We start from the raw sequence: 17,373 nt of genomic DNA on the forward strand, positions 1-17,373 counted from the left end.
TTCTGCTCGATTGGCGACTGTTCTGGATGAAACAACCCAGCAAACGTGTCGTGCCGCAAGAGCTGCAATATCCCACCACTTTACAGTTGTGGCAAATCCGGGTATTAATTCACCTCAACCACCTTCGGAGAACAAAACGTCAGTCTGTCGCCCATTCTCACTAGTTGCACAACCAGGAAATCAATATGCCAGATGACACAACCACAATCGTTGCGCATGGTACAAACCAAGCCCAACCAGGACGAAAGGTCCCGTGGCGGCCCGTCCATGACAAGTCGCGCGCCCTGCTGTCGGGCCTCATTGTCTGGCTGCCGAGCTGGAGACACGCAAGGATCGGCGAAGATGATGAACCGGAGCTCGACGAGGACTGCTATGGCCATCCCATGGTGATCCTGTCGCCCAAAAGCGAACAGGGCAAGGTTGAAGTGCGAGTGGTAGGTTCCTTTTAGGTAAGAGGCTAAACTGTACTCGTTTAAAAGTTTTTATTTATGTGTGAAATATTAATATATTATCGATCGGTAAGGTTTAAAACTACCTGGTTAGCCTTATATAACGCCCTCCCTCCCTCCCTCCCTCCCTTTAACGTTCCGATAAGTATTATTACGTGTGGCTCCGGCTTAGTTCATTACCGCCTCGATTTATTCGTTATTCTTTTTGTCGAGCCCTTTAATTAACGCCCGAATTTAAAAGTCCTTTTAAATATTATTAAGAAAAAAGATTTAAATTAAACCTTTAATTTTATTTATTTCGTTTTGAAACTCGTCGAATAGTTTAATTTATTTAATAAAAAAAGCTTTATTATTATCGATTATTTTTTTTAAAAAAAGTTTATAATCGATAATATACATATTATAAAAAGCTAATTTAAATATAAATTTTATTATAGTTTTACGCTTAATATGTTTTATATTTTTTCGAAGCCCTTTTTTTTAATTTTATTTTTAAAACTTTATAATATTAAAATAGGTAATTTTATATTAATTATTCTTTATTTTTTCGAATAATTTATAGTATATTCGGCGTCGATTAGTTTTGAAAATCTTCGTCGTTATAATAAATAAGCGTAACGGAGTAGATATATTATATTTTTTAATAAGTTATAATAGATAATATATGTAATTATATTAAATAAAAAACTTAATTTAAATAGTCGATAGAGGAAGCGAGGATAACTTTTTATACGCAGTTCGCTAAATTATTATAACCGGAGATAGAACCGGAATCGGAGAGGAATTTTATAATTACCGGCCGTTATTAAACTTTTATCGATTTATAAGAGTTATAATTATTAAAATATTTTTAAAAATTTTAAAAATATCGGGTATAATACCTTATTTTTAAATTTATTATTTTTAAAGTAACCTACTCTTTATAAGTTTTTTATTTCTGCTGAAAAACTTTGGTACGAATCGAAAAAAAAAGAAAGAAGAAAGAAGAAGCGAGTGGTGGGTGCTTACAAGTCCAAACCTTCGGACAACCTTCGAATATGGATCTGGGACTAACACTGGTTTCTTACAGCTGACCTCTTTCGGCGAGACTGATCTGGAAGACAAACATCCACTTATTCACCCATACAGCGCCCAAATTCGAATGTCGTACCTGCCCATATTCCCGTGCAACCCCCACCCAGACAACTCAAGGCTGCTCTTCTTAGACCCCATGTGGCCGCATCTACTAAAGTATTCTTACGTCAATACAGCAGAGCGATACAGGATCCATCTTATGTATCTACGTCCTTACGACCCGGACGGGCCTGACTATGCGCTCTCCGCGCAGTCTTACCAAGAACTCATTGTTTATTGTCGCTATCAACCTCCGGCAATGCTTCCGGAGCCGACGCTTGTTCCTCGGTCTCACCCTCGGCCAGCGATACCCTGCCCTCCGGCTGACAGCAGAGCAATAATAATGGGAACCCAGGCCGAGTTCCCGGAAAGAAGCAGCTCGCCCCCCGTTATGATCGAACTCACGCAACTAGGCTGGGATCAACTGGCTCGGTTGACGGCGACTCGTCCGTTAGCAGCTGGGTCTGGCAGGCTTATACTTGAAGTCAAAACCGGAGACCGGTTGTGTCAAGCTCTCAATCGCATGAAGCGGGATCGGGAAGATCAAATGCAATTTGAGGGGCCATTGGGTTAACAATGATTTGCATTGCGGTCATTTGGGAAGATCTAATGCGCCAGTACACGTTTCTATGGCTGCATTGAGCTACGTTGCAGCTTATGTATACCTTCAGGCCTCTTCAAAGCCGATTCCGCATGAGCTGCGACGGCAGGATATACATAGAGGTAGTTAGTAGGACAGGCATTTCAAGACCAGGGACCATTGGACACCGCCAGGGCGTTTGGTTGTGGTATAATCTAATAATACTGTGCAGATCATACAGACCGTTTCGTGACTAATCCGAGTCTTCTGGGTGTTCACTCTAACTACTTACTGCGTTGTGTTGAGCTGCGAGATGGTGTGTCAATGAAACTCAGATATGGTAGTGCAGGGCATTGTGTACTAGCAAGGCCCTCCCCTCTGTAGCGATAACTTAGTCCAACTTCAGGCGGGGTCGTGCATCAGAAAATGAAGGCAAGCAGGTGTTTGTCTGTTCTGCGACTTGACCACATCTTCTAATATAACAGTCTTGCAATTGAGGGCATGCACCGATAAGAGAGGGGTACGCCGTATGCGCTCACGCAGCCGGCAATGCCCTGAAGAGTGTAAAGTTCTCCAGGTACCGTCGGTACAGAATCAAAAGGAGCGAACTCGCTCCTCACGAATAAAGAATGCGAACAACTTATATAAATGTCGATTCTTGGTGCTCAAGTCAATTTGTTCAAGGTCATCACCGAGAATGATGCACCATCTTACTCGAAACGAAAGACCACGATAGAGAGGCCAACGATCATCGCAGCTGCGGATCTTACCGGACCTTGCATCGACACCTTTTGCGCCACCGACTTGGCCAAACCAAGTCAACGGCACAGTCCAGAAACTTATCACGGGCCAATTGCCTTGGGAATTGGCATTGGTCTGCAAGAATCGCGACTTCTCCTCAAATCCCATCTATTCAAAAAGCTAACGGTGGACATATGACGCTTCTATGTAAGGCAGGGTCTCCTTCAAAACGGCTCATGGCGTGGGAATGGCGCGGAGACATGTCGTCGAATTTAGGTAGCATTGCCTTTCAGCTAAAGTACCACTGCGCAGGCGCTAGAAAACAGAACGCGGACCCTCCTTGGCGCCCTGCATTGCCGGGACCACGACTGCAGCCAAGCCGCCTTGACTGGACACTAAAGACAAGCACAAGACGCCGATGAAACAAATCTTCCTTCTGGGTTGGTATCGGCACTGCCAACTTTTGGCTTCTTTTTGCCTTTGATCTGCACGCGACGATGACGTAGAGCTTACAGCTCCACCGAAAAAAAGTAAGGACCAGGAGTTGGGCAGACGGCATGACGAAGTCACATGCGCGGGGTAATCCAGAAACTGTGCTCTGCTGATTTCCATTCACAAACTACTTCCTAAGCAAGTACACTGGGACTCCCCATGAGAGACCCCCAATTGTCGCCATGGACTCCAAAAGATACGTGCCACTGCTGCCATCCGCCCGTAACCTTGTCACGCCGGATCCGGGCCCAACTGCCGCCGGCAACCAAACGCGCAAGAGAAAGCGTGTCGCGACCCAGCTGGCCTGCAACCTCTGTCGCTCCAAAAAGACCCGCGTAAGTTCCTACCTTCTGGATGTTTTCATTCTTGCTCATCATCTCCCCCAGTGCGACGGAACTCGGCCGAGTTGCAACCTCTGCGTCAAACGCTCCGAGAAGTGCGTCTACAATGACAAGCGGGACGCCGCCCAGGATTCCATCGACATGGTCGAGCTCCTGATCGAGGCGCCCTACGCCGAGGCACTAGACGCACTCCGGCTCCTGCGTTCGACCGGTGATGAGTCCGTCGTGCTGTCCGTCATCAAGGGCGGCGGCGGCGACAGCAATAATGGGGGCAGTAACAGCAACAGCAACAGAAACAGCGACGGCAACGGCAACGGCAACGGCGACAGCAGCAGCAGCAGCGAACGCAACTCAATGGCTCCGCCACAACAGCCGTCAACCCGGGCATTCGTGCCGCAGAGGTCGTCGCTGGAGCTGGAGCTGATGACCAAAAACTCCATCACCTATGCGCCACTGCGCAACATCTCCATGTCGGAGCTGGAAGAGAGCAACCTGCTTCGGCCCATCAGCGCAGCACGCGACAGCAAGAGGTGAGTGCCAGGAAAGAGGTCGAAGGGGTCCGATATTGATTGACGGCCAGACCAAACGAGCCTCGGTGGTCCGGCGAGATGATGTTCTCCTGGCCCGGACGATCGACCGAGGACGCCCAGATTGACAACGACTCGGCGGCCGCCTCTTTCCGGGCGCAGCAGTCCCCGACGAACCGTTCGCCGCGCTGGAACGACGGGCTGTGCGATGCGCGGCTCAAGTCTCTGCGCATCCGGCACTGGACCCACGTGCCCATCCCCGACGAGGCCGCCGCCCGCGTCGTCTCCATGTACCTCGAGACGGACCACCCCCTGCTGGGCATGTTCGACCCGGACCGGTTCATCTGCGATTTGGTGGGCCAGCACCAGAAGTCCTGTTCGGCCCTGGTCGTCAACGCGCTGCTGTACTGGGGATGTGTGAGTCTTTCCTTGACCGAGAGTTGGTATTGACGAGCTAACCCGTCCAGCAAATGTACACGGCCATCGACAAGAGCGTCGCCCAGTACACGGAGCAGTTTTGCGTCGAGGCCGAGAGACTGTGGGCGGCCGCTAAGGATCTAGATTGCTTGCTCAACATGATTGGCGCCCAGCTGCTGAGTCTGGCCTTTGTCGGGCAGGGCAAGGACCATAAGGTGACCCATTTCCTCGGCGTGGCCATCCAGATGGGCACGCGCCTGGGCCTGTTCGGCGTCACCGAGGAAGAAGCCAAAGTCAGGACGGAAGCCATCCCGGAAAGCTCCCAGGCCGCCATTTCCAACACGGCCTGGGGAGTCTTCAACTGGTCCATGTAGGTAGTGCATTCCTGGCTTTTCGTACGGTGAGGCAAAACGCAAGACTGACCGACTGAGCCAGCATCGTATCCTTGTTTTACCAGCAGCCAGGCGTCAAAGTGCCGAGACTGCCCCCGACGACACCCATTCCCCGCGTGGACATGGCCGAAGACAACCAGGAAGTGTCGAGTGGAGGAGCGACCTCATCCAAGAAGCCCTCGCAGGTCCAAGCAATCATGGGCGTGACCTTCCCCCGAGTGTGCGAGCTGTGGGCGTTGATGCACCAGGTGTCGCTGCTCTACCGCCAGTCCAAAGACACGATGCAGCCGGACCGCCTCAGCCTGGGCTTTGCCGAGATGAAGTACCGAGAGCTGCTGGCGTGGGCCGAGAACCTGCCGTCGGAACTGCATCGCTCCGATTCCAACCCCCACCACGCCGTCATCCTGCACATGTGGTTCCACGCCGCCATCCTCGACCTCTTCCGGCCCTTTCTGCGACGCGACGGGGCCGAGACGCGGCGGCTGCGGACCTTCTCGGCGGCCAACCGGACCCCCGTGGCGGCCTACGTGGCGTCGGTGAACCAGCTCAAGCACCTCATCGTGCACTTCCGGTCCAGCTACGAGGCGTCGACCTGCACGCTGCTGTGGCAGACGGCCATGATGTACGTCGCCAACGCGGTGCTGCGCGACTCGCACGACCCGGAGTGGCACCAGTACCTGCTGCTGTGCCTGTACGGCTACGAGACGCTGTGGCGGCCCTTCCGCGTGGCCGAGGCGATTGGGCGCGGCCTGCTGACCATGATGTTGCGCGACAAGGACGGCATCACGAGCGCCCAGGCCCACGAGATCCTGCGCCACCTCAAGGAGCGCGGCATCAACTACATCAGCGACGAGATCCGCGCCCCCTTCATGGGCGACCTCGAGCTGGCCCAGACGGACCCCGCCGGCGCCACCATGGAGAAGCTCGCCGGCGACTTTGAGGACATGGCGCTGTTCCAGGAGTTCACCAACAGAGGGCGCGAGACGCCGCAGAATGGATGAGCATGACTGAGAGTGGCGGGTCAAAGTCTAGCACCGATACGGATCTCACCAAGAAACTCGGACGACACGTGACCATTTCACTTTCATCTTTCACAGTGACACTTGGAGGTTGAACAAGATGATTATATATATATATATGGGCGACAAAGTCTGGACGCCAAGACTAGTTACGAGGAGAACCCCCTGGAGTGATTGTACGAGCCCCGGGGAGGTGGCGGTGGCTGCAAGGGCAAAAACCACGTCTCATCCCTGCTTTCACGCCGGCCATCCAGCGTCCCCACCGAAGGCGGACGGGGCGTGTAGTCGGCTTGCGACTCCCTGGACGGGGGTATCGTGTGGCTCCGGTCTCGGGTGGGGAAGAAGACTGGCGGCGGTGGCGGTGGCGGTGGAGCTGCCTTGTGCGACAGCTGGGACTCGGAGTCGTGCGAGTGGAATGTCCTGGGTGGCTCCGAGAGGCCCCGACTGCGCGGCGGTGGGCGGTGATGGGATGCCGCACGGGAGGAGGATGCGAGCCCGGTAGCCCCTTGGCGGCGGCCGGTGCGCGACTTGGAATGGAACGTGGTCAGGACCCGGGAGCTGGCCAGCATGTTGATGCGCACAAACAGCGGGCGCAGCGTGGCCAGCGAGGTGGCCGTGAGACCGAGGGCGCACTCGATGACGCTCCAGATGGCCAGGTCGGTGAAGTTGTGCAGGTAGTCGGGGTTCGAGAGGAGCTGTTTGGCGTAGGGGATGCGCACGACGTTGGCAAGCGAGGCCCTGAGAAGTTAGCACGAAGATAATCACCGGGGGGTAACGAAAAGGAGAGACGAACATGGAGCCAACGGCCAGGATGCCGACAATGGAGATCTTGGCCTTCCTCTCCATCTCGATCTTGCGCACGAGCGTGATGGGCAGCAGGGCGAGGAACCAGTCGCTGATGACGCCCACGACGATGGAGACGTAGGTCGGCACCGTGGCCAGGACGGGCTTGAGACAGTTGCCGGCGACGGGGGGCGTCGGCCGTGTACCGGAACCAGTAGAACTGGACCGGGGTGCACTGGAAGATGGCGATGAAGAGGTAGAACGTCTGGACCAGGCCGACGAGGACCAGGAGCACGATGATGGCGATGCGCTGCCACCGCTGGCCCGCAAACAGCCGCAGCAGCAGCAGGCCGGCCACCAGCTTGATGAGGGTCGAGCCGACGACGTACGAGACCTGGCCCGCCCACTTCCACTTGAGCGCCTCGATCCGGTCCTCGGGCGCCACGTCGGCCACGTGCTTGCCCAGGCCGTAGTGCACGCCCAGCAGCGTGAAGGCGCAGAAGGCGCATTGGTTGAGCTGTTGCGTCGGTGGTCAGTGGTCTGGAAACTGTATTCGTTGGGACTGAGGTTCAAGTCAATGTCACTTACACCGGTCAGGACGGCGGCCCAGTCGGCGAGGAAGAACCTCTTGAGGATGAAGCCCATGGTGTAGCATCGCAGCAGGAGGCAGACGAGGCTGATGGTCGTGAAGACGATGGCGACATAGCACAGCTCCGGGCCTCGGTCGTCGCTGGCCATTGGCATGATGGGCGGCAGATGGATCAATGGAACTTTCCGCTGCTGACGCCACGAGGGAGGGTTTCCGCTTCACCGCAGATGTCCAAAGCTTATCGAGAGTAGGTGCAGTGCTGCCGACTACACATCATAGTGCTGGTCTGGCGGCGCAAGAAGCAAGCTGGAGATGACGGCAGTTGTCCGAGGAAAAGAAGAGTCATTTCTCTTCCTTTTCTGCAAAATCCGGGATCGTGCATAGATTGCAGATGACTGCAGAGAACGGCCTGCACCCGAGCACCGTCGAAACGGATGTGCTTTGATGCTTTTTAGAATCGCAGACACCCCTGCACGACCCTCACGACCCTGGCGACCCTGGTCGGCGGCCTTTGGCCGAGCGGGTTTGGGTGGGCCCGTCTGCGTGCTGGCCGTGGGGCACGTGGCGACCAATGCCATGGCAGATCGGCCGGCCGTCGATTTGTTTCGCCAGATCATCGTCCTATGGGTCACCACGATTTCGCGCCGGTTGGCTGGCGTCCTCCCAACTCTCCCAACCCTCCCACCCGATTAGCTCAGCCACGACCGTTGGCCCCAGGCATCGCACCACGTCCCGACAAGGTCGGCAATCGGGCGCATAAAAAGCAGGCAATCGGCGGCCACGGACGGTTTGACAAGACCAATCTATCCCTGGCGCCGGGTGGGGCGGATAATAAAAAAGCTAATAAGCTTTCAGAGGACCGGGGCTCCGCCTCGAGGCCAGCACTGCGCGACCGGCATCATTACTCGCAGGCCTGCGCCTGTCAGGCTCTGCTGCCCAGAACTGCGCGGCGCGTGATAAGTGACAAGCACCCAGCCAAGTCCAAGGGTCGTTTCGCCAGCGCGCCCCAAGCACCGCAATACCCACCGCGAAGCGACCGAACCATCAATGCGGTGCCTGAGCCGAGCATGAGGGCGCCAAGGGCGCATCCGGGCAACCCCCCGCCATCTACATAACCCGGCTGGGGGTGCGCTGCAAATGGGCCTCACGATGGCTTCTCCCTCTTCTCCAAAGTCTGCTGCGGTCTAGAGGCCGTGTCGTCGCATGGTCTGCCCTGAGTTCGAGTGCGACCATCGTCCTTGTCGAAATTGCGCAGGCTCGCTGCAACATCATAAGTACGGCATCCGATCCTATCTCGCTCGAGCTGGACTCTCGCGATCTTCCAGGACTTTCTTTCCCATCCAGTCCAGTTGCAAGTCCCGGCCCGGACTCCTTGGTTGGTCGATCGATCCTCTCATTCCCATCGTCGCTCATTTCAAGACACTTATTCTACCAGACACAATGGGCCAGGGTCAATGTAGGTCAAACCCCCATCCCTTGTCGGGACGCTTTCCTCTGAGTGTCACTGACCAACGGTTCTGTAGCATCCGGCGGCGCGGCCATCTCGGGCGCTGTCACGGGCACCATGATGGACAACTTCCACACCTTCATCCAGTACACCTCGGCGGCCTACTGCAACTCGGACCCCGCGCAGATGAAGACCAAGATCTCGTGCAGTGGCAACGCCTGCCCCGAGATCCAGGCGCACGACACCCACATCGTCACCACCCTGGAGTAGGTTGCATCCCCCACAGAACAGAGCGCACGGCCGTGGCAGGTTGGCCAGACTGCTGCATCTGACTCGGCAATGCTGTTCCTTGGCCGGTAATTACCATCCAGACCATTTATACTGACACGCCGGTTGCAGGGGCACGGAGCGGCCGAGCGGGGGCTACATCGCCCTCGACAACACCGCCCAGCGCATCGTCGTCGCCTTCCACGGCACCCGCGATGTCGAAGACTGGATCACCAAGTGAGAGAGGCTCCGGACAGTGACAGTGGCGATGGGCGAGTCGTACTGACAACATGTGCAGCATCAAGGCCGGCCTCAAGGACTCGGACCTCTGCCGGGGCTGCAAGGTCCACGACGGCTTTCAGGATACCTGGAACGACATTTCCCAGACCGTCATGTCGGTCGTGACGGGCCTGCACAGCGTCCATCCCGAGTACCGCATCGCCACGACGGGCCACAGCCTGGGCGCCGCCCTCGCCACGCTGTCGGCCGCCCACCTGCGCCAGGCCATGCAGGGGGTGCCCGTCGACGCCTACCTCTACGGGTCGCCGCGGGTGGGCAACCCCGAGTTCGCCGACTTTGTCAACGCCCAGTCCTCGCGGACCGAGGGCCGGGGCAGCAACACCTACCGCATCACCCACTATGACGACCCCGTGCCGCGCCTGCCGGGCCATTTGCTGGGGTACGCCCACCTCGACACCGAGTTCTGGCTCGCCCCGGGCGGCGCCACCAAGATCGACTACACGCCCGCCGACGTCAAGGTCTGCCTGGGCACCTACAACCAGAACTGCAACAGCGGCACCGAGTTTGGGGACTTGGATGTCAAGGCGCACGGCTACTATCTGCAGAAGGTCAGCACCTGCAAGATGGCGTAGTCTGGGGGGTGGCTCCCGTGGAAAGTTTCCGCAGGTTCCGAGGACTTATTTTGGTTCTACCTCACATTAGCTATATCTTATTTTAATTCACCAAGGCACACTTGGACTTTTACCTTTCAACGACTGGAGGAAGCTGCGTGTTACCCTTTTAAGTCTCATGTGGATTCAGTAGATTGAGCACATAGTGAGCTGCATGGTGGCTTTTAGAGTTGAGCCGCCCCGGGATCTCCGAACTCTTCTCACACAGCCACGCCCATTGAGTAACTAGACCTCTTATATAACCCAGCAATGTATCTGCAATTGGCCTCTTTCGCCAAACCCATTGTCGTCATCATCAGTCCAGGCTCTGTCGCAGTTTTCAAACTCACGATATCGTAGAAGTAGGCATGCAACCATCACGGAAAGCTTACCATCACTAACAAGTTCTCCCTGCAGCTTTCTCCCAAATGCCCGCCATTACCATCGTCATCCCGGAGCCTACGCCCACTCCCGAACCCTCTCCTCACCTCATCGAGTTCCACGATGGATCCATCACCGCCGCAGACTTTCTGGCTGCTCTCGGTTTGAACAGGGAATGGGTCGAGGTGGGCAAGGCCGTGGTTGCTATGGGGACTCATCTCGTTCATCGTGCTGTGCATCTTCTTGCTGGTTCGCTGCTGTATGTACATTGATGAGGATGAGAGAAGACAAGAGGAACGGAAGAAAAGGGCACTCAGCGCCCTGTCCAGCAGCACCGTGCCCAGTAGCACGCAACCCGGTGCCTCTCAGCCCAGCCCTCAAGATGACGTTGGTCAGACTTCCGACGACGCGAACAACATGGACGATTGTCAGAACGACTCCAACAAAGAGACGGGCGACGCTCAGCCCAGTGCCGTTCAGAATGACAAGAGCCAAAGTACCAACTCGAGCAGTATGGACGATCACGAAAGTGAGAGCGACACCGACGAAAAGACGTACTTCTTTGCGACAAGTCCAGCTTAGGAAGTCCCCTATCGAGGGGCGAATTCATCTCATTGGACAACCTGGCACTCCGAGTGCACGCCTGTGTAGTAGGTTTCGATGTTTTTGGGGCTGTGTGATGGCTCATTCCTGTGTGGTTGACGTCTGGGCCAATTGGGAGGCTCTGTTCGTGAAGCTATCGACTTGGGGGCAAACTGGAGGATCCGTTTCCCATGCATTCCACTTGGTACCAATCTGCAAGGGGTATCAAGTGCTTGATGCTAGTATCGGCAAGCCCAACTAGGATCTCACGTGATTTCATAGCTGCATAATCAAGCAGGAGTCACGCTTCGCTGAAAACTATATCATTGCAACAAGGTGAAATAAGCTGAACGCCTTCCGTAAGATCCTCCGAAGTGGCATAAGAAGAAGTCCGAGAAAGAAAACCAATGTCTAGTTATACCACCCGTATCCAAAGCATCGTTCCAGCTCCCACCTTGCAGGAGTTTCTGATGGCTGCTGTTCGTGAGAGACGTCGCGTTATGCCGTCCATACCCGTTTTCCACGTTCAAGGCGTCAATGCCGACGTGAACTTGTGCTTGATCTGACGGGGCTCGTATGACGTACCAGCTATGCCCATCATGTCCTGCCTACATGTTCCCTTTCCCGGCAAACAACGGCACGACGAAGTGTAACTTGCATGTGGCTACCCGCTGACTGGTGGGATCACACTTCGGGGACCGAGTCAGAGCCTGCTGGACAGATGCGGAACCACGTCATTCATTGGGAGCAGCACGAAAGGTGGTAGGCTATATTTGAAATTGGTGCTAGCTAAGTTGTCGCATGCATGCAAACAAATACGACAATTTAGGCATTGCAGATATGGGTGGTCATGCTCTTCTATGTTTTCTTCAGAAGCTGGTTGATCTAAAACCCCAGAGAAGCCCACAGCGCCAGTCCGCCCACGACCCACGGGAACATCATCCGGAAGCTCATCTGCGCATTGAACTCCTTCATGATGTCGAGCGTCTTCTTCGAGTTCCTGTTCAGGGGCTCTGCCTCGTCGGCCTTGGGGTCGGCAATAGCCAGCAGCTGGTTCGACGGGACCAGCATGACCTTGCGCACCCAGATCCAGCCGACGGGCATGATGGCCGCCGCCGAGGCCCAGATCTTCCAGGGCAGGCCGGCCCGGTTCTGTCGGTACTCGGCGTAGGCAAGCGTGCCGATGGCGACAATGGTGGTCAGGTCGATCCATGGAACCGTGGCCGACATGGACCAGTAGAAGTACTCCCACTGCTTGGCCCCGTCCTTGGCCGACTTGGAGACGGTGGGGTAGACGGCGGGGAGCAGGCGGTAGCCGGATGTCATGGTGCCGCCGTTGATGAGGCTGCCGGCAATGGCAACGCCCTTGAGGGCAGGAACCCACGCCTGCAAGGAGGACATGGCGTGTGTGGTATGAAGGAAAGGAATAGCTTGGTGTCTCTGCAACAGCACTTGGGATGGGCAGAGAAGGACCTTGGGTCAAAATTGAAGGGGAAAAGGCAGCCAGAAGTCAAAGAGATGCGACCAACAGTAACCACCGGAGTAGCAAATATTGAAATGGGGTAATGATGGTAAAAGGAGCAACAGATGGGGGCGAATGTACTGTGGAATTGAATTGTTCAGCTATATATGCTGGTGGCCCTTGCCACTTCCCGTGTTGACTGGCGGAGAGCTGAGATTCCAAGCGGCAGTCCAGGCCTCCGGAGCTTGGTAACTCTTGGCCCAGACGCAGGAGAAGCCCGCAGTCCAGACTGGCTGTTGGTGACACACACCATCGAGACGTTCCACGCAGCCCCCATGCATTTAGACAGGCCCGAGTGTCTTGTGGCTGGCGGAGAGAAGGTCATTTTGGTGCTAGTATGTCTCACGCAGACGGGCTCAAAGAAGCATCGCTTTTTGACGCTAGTGAATGGGCTGATGTTACGGCTGGCCGCAGCTGAGGTCTGGCGCAAAGACATACGCTCTGGAATGAGCTTGGCAGTTGCCAATTCAACGTGGGCAATGCGTGCCGTCTACCGGAGATTTTCCACCGGAACACCTGGTGTGGCGCATCGTCAGAATCATCACCGCGTAGGTCACCAACAACACAGACGAGTAGAAGCTTAAGAGAGTATAGGCCAAAGCGGAAGATGGATTGAATGAACAGTAAATACGCAATTGGGTGAACATTATCTAAACATTCAAATAATAGACGAATGGAATAGCTAAGAAGTCTCAGAGACGTCAAAGTTGACGCCAACTTTGGCGACCAGGTTGCTTACAGCTCCGAAGAACTCGAGAAGCCCCATGGTCCACCAGGTCCTCTTGGTCCAGCCCTCCTCAACCGGCAGCCTCTCGTCCTCAAAGATGGCCTTGACATATTCAACGGGGATCGTCTTGCCGTCGCCGAAGCAGCCCATCATGAGCGCAATCTGGCCGCAATTGACCTGATGCTCGGGCGGCCCGTAGACCAGCCCAGGGTTTTCCTTGAGCTGGCGCCTGATCCGGGCCTTGATGAAGGCGGCCAGGTTGTCGATGGTCAGGGTTTTGCCGCCGTCGGAGGAGAATTCTAGCATCTCCGCAATCAAGTCTGGCTGGGGATCGTTGTTTCCCTGCTTTTCGCCAAAGTCGCGACGCGACAAGGAGATGTCGTGCTCGATGGCGCCGTGGGAGGCAAGGTCTTCGAGGTTGAGGTACTTCCTCTTGTTGTCGAACTGGTTCTCCTTCCAGCAACCGAAATAGTCGAAGAAAGAGTATGGGTTTTTGATCAGGGAACCGGCTCTCTGCCAGGCACCGACAGGCTTCCTCATGTACGCCAGGGCGGGGTCGTGGTACTCGAAGTAGGTCGGGACGGCAAAGACGGAGCCGAGGAGGGGGCTCATCCCGACCTGTCCCATGGCGGCATTCAGGTCTTCTACGTAGATCTTCTTCCCGCTCCGCTCCAGATAGCCATGGTTGGCGAGGGCGTTGACGACGGGACAGGGGCTCCTGCTTGCATCTGCAGGTGCCTTTGCGTATTGTCCAACAGGTGGAGAGGCAGACATGGTGATGGGACAGCGGAGAAGAGGAAGTTGATGCGAGGTAATGAAAGTCTGGCAGAATTGCTGGCTGGGCTTGACTCAATCGCTCGAATCTTGAAGGATGAACGGTAGCTTGAGGTGAGGAGACCTGTGATGACGGCAACGGCTCGAGATGATATGGCATGAGCAAGTGCCTGCGAGCTGTACTCTCACGGGCGGTACTGCTGCGGTGGCAATGGACCAAGTCAGGCCCAGACCCTGCCCCTGCATGAGCTTTCCGATGTGGCGTTCAATTGAATTTGTGGCATTTTCGATACTATGCGCACCGACATCATCGTTTGAACTAGTTTCAGCCCTACTCTTCTCAGCTAACGTGGGAAATATTGCGGCAGAATGCTAGATAATTAGGATTCACCTCAGCCGCAACGCCGGGTCGGCACGTCCGGCGGCCTTTCCCATTCTAACCCGACGTTCATTCCATTTCGAAAGTTCCTCCCTTCTGAGCCACCTGACATTCCAGACTCTTGGAGGCTCAGGTCCAAGGCCAGGGGGTCAGGGCTGGGCTGAATACAGGGATGCGTGGAACAGCCCCAGGCTCGGCTATCGACGCCAGAGACGGGCGAACGGCCAGCGTTAATTGGCAAACCTCAACTTCGTCTCGGATTTGAAAATGGGCGCTGCAGTTGAATCATTGTCTTGAATGACTCACGTTGGACTCGGATATAACAGGCCTAGAGCCGCACCATCGCCTCATACGAAGTCTTGTGATCCCAAGTCATCACTTCACAGCACATCCCCTACTTAATCACGTTGCGAGTGCACTCGTCGGGCATCAACACTGAGCTTTGGCCTCTGCCTCTGCCCGTGCCTCTCCCTCTGATCATATTTCTCAACCCCTTCTTCAACGTTCCAGTCAATTGAGACCTTTCTCTTTCACCATGAACGGCCACACAGCGGGGGCTCCTGGGAACGTGCAGGAGGAGGACTTGATGCAGCTCACCTTGCAGCTCAGGAACAAGCACCCAAAACAGAACTACGCAAAGTTCCACGGAGACGAACTCATTGGGGTAAGTAGAATCGTGTTTTGAGATTGTACTCTGGCTGACAACTGCTTTCCGTCATGATTAGGACCCAACTGCCCAACCAACCAGCAAATGGCAAGACATCAAGGCGGTGTTACAGCCCAAGAACTGGCCAGCGCTGGGGCGGATCTTTGAGGGCGCCATCCATGGTACTGGACTCGATGTAAGCTTGGCCGCGAATGAGTGTCTCGACGGCTCCTGTACTGACACGGTGGTGCATAGGGCCAAGCGGCTGCGACTCTTGCGGGCAGCGTGTCCAACTACAGCCCCCTGCGGCAGAGCTTCATCGACAAGGGGGTGAAGGACAAGTACGACAAGATGTTGCACCCTCCCTTGACGTACCTCGGCGACGCCTTTCAGTACCGCACTGCCGACGGCAAGTTCAACAGCGCCCTCCACCCGCACCTGGGTCAAGCCGGGGCTCCCTACGCCAAGACGGTTCCGTCCAAGACCGCTCCGCTTGGCGCTCTTCCGGACCCGTCGGACCTCTTTGACAAGCTGATGGCGAGACAAGAGGGCGGCCGGGTGAGCGAGTCGGGGCTCTCCTCCATGCTCATCTACCATGCCACCATCATCATCCACGACATCTTCCGGACAAACGACAATGACAAGAACATCTCGGACAGCTCATCCTATCTGGACTTGTCCCCGCTCTATGGCTACACACCGGAGACGCTGGCCAGGGTCCGAGATGACAAGTACGGGCTCGGGCTTCTCAAACCCGACACGTTCGCCGAAGACCGACTGTTGCGACAGCCACCCGGCGTGTGCATCATGCTGGTCATGTACAACCGCTACCACAACTACGCCGCGAAACAACTGCTGCGCATCAACGAGAACGGACGCTTCAGTCTCCCCGCCATGTACCAGAAGACGAAGCTGGTCTCTTTGATCCAGCAGCAACTTCCCCAAGATGCCGGCACTCAGGAGCTGTGCAAGATGTACGAGAAGGCGTTCGCAGAAGATCAGGCAGCAAGACCTCGAGATGCCCCAGCGGCCCTTAAGGAGCCGGAGAATGAGACGGATGACGAGAGGAAAGAGCGGCTGGCCACGGAGAAGGCGAGGGAAGACGCTCTGAAGGCCATCACCAAATTTGAAAGCTCTGACGTGCACAAGCACTTCGTCGCCCTGACGGAGAAGCTCGAGGGGCTTCTCGAAAAGAAGAGGGCGAAGCTTCATGAGCAAGGGGAAGGGCGTGGCAGCCCATATGACGCGTTCGTGACCCAGTGCAAGAGCTTTGAGGACGCCTGGGAGGCTGCGAGGAAGAAGCAAGACGACGATCTCTTCAACACGGCCCGCCTCATTACCTGCGGCCTGTACATCCAGACCTCGGTCCACGACTACCTCCGCGCGCTCATGGGCTTCCACCAGTTCGACACCAACTTCACCCTCGACCCCCGCGCCGACTTTGACCAGAAGAAGACGAGCCGTGGCATCGGCAACCAAGTCACGGTCGAGTTCAACCTGATCTACCGCTTCCACTGCGCCATCTCCCGCAAAGACGAGCGGTACACCGAGGAGTTCATGGAGAAGGAGATGGGATTCAAAGACCCCAAGAACACCTCACTTCCAGGGTTCCTCGGCCAGATGGCGAAGATCAAGCAAGATGGCGCGAGAAACTTGGAGAGAGGCAAGGTCCCTCCCAAGCCGTGGGAGGTGACGTTTGGTATCTCGGATGCGTCTGCACCGCCTGCACCCGCTGAGAATGGTGGCACCCCCAAAGCCAGCATCGACTGCGCGGGAGCAACCCAGCATTCCAAGAAGTTCACGCGCAACGCCATCACGAACCTCTTCGACGATTGCCAGATGCTTGAGGAGCTCACCTCGGCCATGGACGACCCCATCTCCAACTTCGGCCCGCGCAACGTGCCCAAGTGCCTCAAGGCCGTCGAAATAATGGGCATCCAGCAGGCGCGCAAGTGGGAGACGGGCACCCTAAACGACTTCCGCGACTTCTTCGGCATGCCCCGGCACAAGACCTTCGAAAGCGTCACCAAAAACCCTGGCCTATAGGACCGGCGCCGTCCATCGTAAACGCCCGCCAAATCGCTAGCGTCGTACGGGCCGCCGGCCGGACGTCCGTCGTAAAAATCCGGCTACGGCGGATTCCCCGATAGGCGTTATATTTACGGCCGACGGCGCGTCGGGGGATTTACGCGTAAGAGGGGCCCCCCGACGGGATTAGGGTTAGGGTTAGGGTTAGGGTCAGGGTTAGGGTTAGGGTTAGGGTTAGGGTTAGGGTTAGGGTTAGGGTTAGGGTTAGGGTTAGGGTTAGGGTTAGG

General features: G+C 55.7%; 8 protein-coding genes across 8 annotated transcripts; 5 read left to right on the plus strand and 3 right to left on the minus strand.

Moving 5' to 3' along the window:
• Positions 1 to 3,557: 3,557 nt before the first annotated feature.
• Positions 3,558 to 6,053, plus strand: PG985_013025 (uncharacterized protein; the record flags this gene model as incomplete). The annotated part of the gene is made up of 5 exons (XM_066832791.1): positions 3,558 to 3,710; positions 3,762 to 4,246; positions 4,297 to 4,660; positions 4,711 to 5,030; positions 5,096 to 6,053. The coding sequence occupies 5 exons, from the start codon at positions 3,558 to 3,560 to the stop codon at positions 6,051 to 6,053; spliced, it is 2,280 nt and encodes a 759-aa protein (XP_066680841.1).
• A 167-nt stretch (positions 6,054 to 6,220) lies between these two features.
• On the minus strand, positions 6,221 to 7,598 carry PG985_013026 (uncharacterized protein; the record flags this gene model as incomplete). Its single annotated transcript, XM_066832792.1, has 4 exons — positions 6,221 to 6,809; positions 6,865 to 7,019; positions 7,081 to 7,371; positions 7,443 to 7,598. 4 exons carry the CDS (start codon positions 7,596 to 7,598, stop codon positions 6,221 to 6,223), a joined length of 1,191 nt encoding a protein of 396 aa, XP_066680842.1.
• Positions 7,599 to 7,618: 20 nt separating this feature from the next.
• On the plus strand, positions 7,619 to 8,558 carry PG985_013027 (uncharacterized protein; the record flags this gene model as incomplete). The annotated part of the gene is made up of 2 exons (XM_066832793.1): positions 7,619 to 7,690; positions 7,899 to 8,558. 2 exons carry the CDS (start codon positions 7,619 to 7,621, stop codon positions 8,556 to 8,558), a joined length of 732 nt encoding a protein of 243 aa, XP_066680843.1.
• Positions 8,559 to 8,883: 325 nt separating this feature from the next.
• On the plus strand, positions 8,884 to 10,029 carry PG985_013028 (Lipase; the record flags this gene model as incomplete). Its single annotated transcript, XM_066832794.1, has 4 exons — positions 8,884 to 8,899; positions 8,967 to 9,156; positions 9,290 to 9,394; positions 9,456 to 10,029. The coding sequence occupies 4 exons, from the start codon at positions 8,884 to 8,886 to the stop codon at positions 10,027 to 10,029; spliced, it is 885 nt and encodes a 294-aa protein (XP_066680844.1).
• Positions 10,030 to 10,475: 446 nt separating this feature from the next.
• PG985_013029 (uncharacterized protein) lies at positions 10,476 to 11,010 on the plus strand (the record flags this gene model as incomplete). The annotated part of the gene is made up of 2 exons (XM_066832795.1): positions 10,476 to 10,687; positions 10,761 to 11,010. The coding sequence occupies 2 exons, from the start codon at positions 10,476 to 10,478 to the stop codon at positions 11,008 to 11,010; spliced, it is 462 nt and encodes a 153-aa protein (XP_066680845.1).
• Positions 11,011 to 11,895: 885 nt separating this feature from the next.
• Positions 11,896 to 12,411, minus strand: PG985_013030 (uncharacterized protein; the record flags this gene model as incomplete). The annotated part of the gene is made up of 1 exon (XM_066832796.1): positions 11,896 to 12,411. The coding sequence occupies one exon, from the start codon at positions 12,409 to 12,411 to the stop codon at positions 11,896 to 11,898; it is 516 nt and encodes a 171-aa protein (XP_066680846.1).
• Positions 12,412 to 13,214: 803 nt separating this feature from the next.
• On the minus strand, positions 13,215 to 14,033 carry PG985_013031 (uncharacterized protein; the record flags this gene model as incomplete). Its single annotated transcript, XM_066832797.1, has 1 exon — positions 13,215 to 14,033. The coding sequence occupies one exon, from the start codon at positions 14,031 to 14,033 to the stop codon at positions 13,215 to 13,217; it is 819 nt and encodes a 272-aa protein (XP_066680847.1).
• Positions 14,034 to 14,947: 914 nt separating this feature from the next.
• On the plus strand, positions 14,948 to 17,104 carry PG985_013032 (uncharacterized protein; the record flags this gene model as incomplete). Its single annotated transcript, XM_066832798.1, has 3 exons — positions 14,948 to 15,076; positions 15,138 to 15,254; positions 15,314 to 17,104. 3 exons carry the CDS (start codon positions 14,948 to 14,950, stop codon positions 17,102 to 17,104), a joined length of 2,037 nt encoding a protein of 678 aa, XP_066680848.1.
• Positions 17,105 to 17,373: the final 269 nt, after the last annotated feature.

Source organism: Apiospora marii (genome assembly GCF_038362585.1).
Source record: "Apiospora marii strain CBS 49790 chromosome Unknown utg000009l_segment0_segment0, whole genome shotgun sequence".
Lineage (NCBI taxonomy): Eukaryota > Fungi > Ascomycota > Sordariomycetes > Amphisphaeriales > Apiosporaceae > Apiospora > Apiospora marii.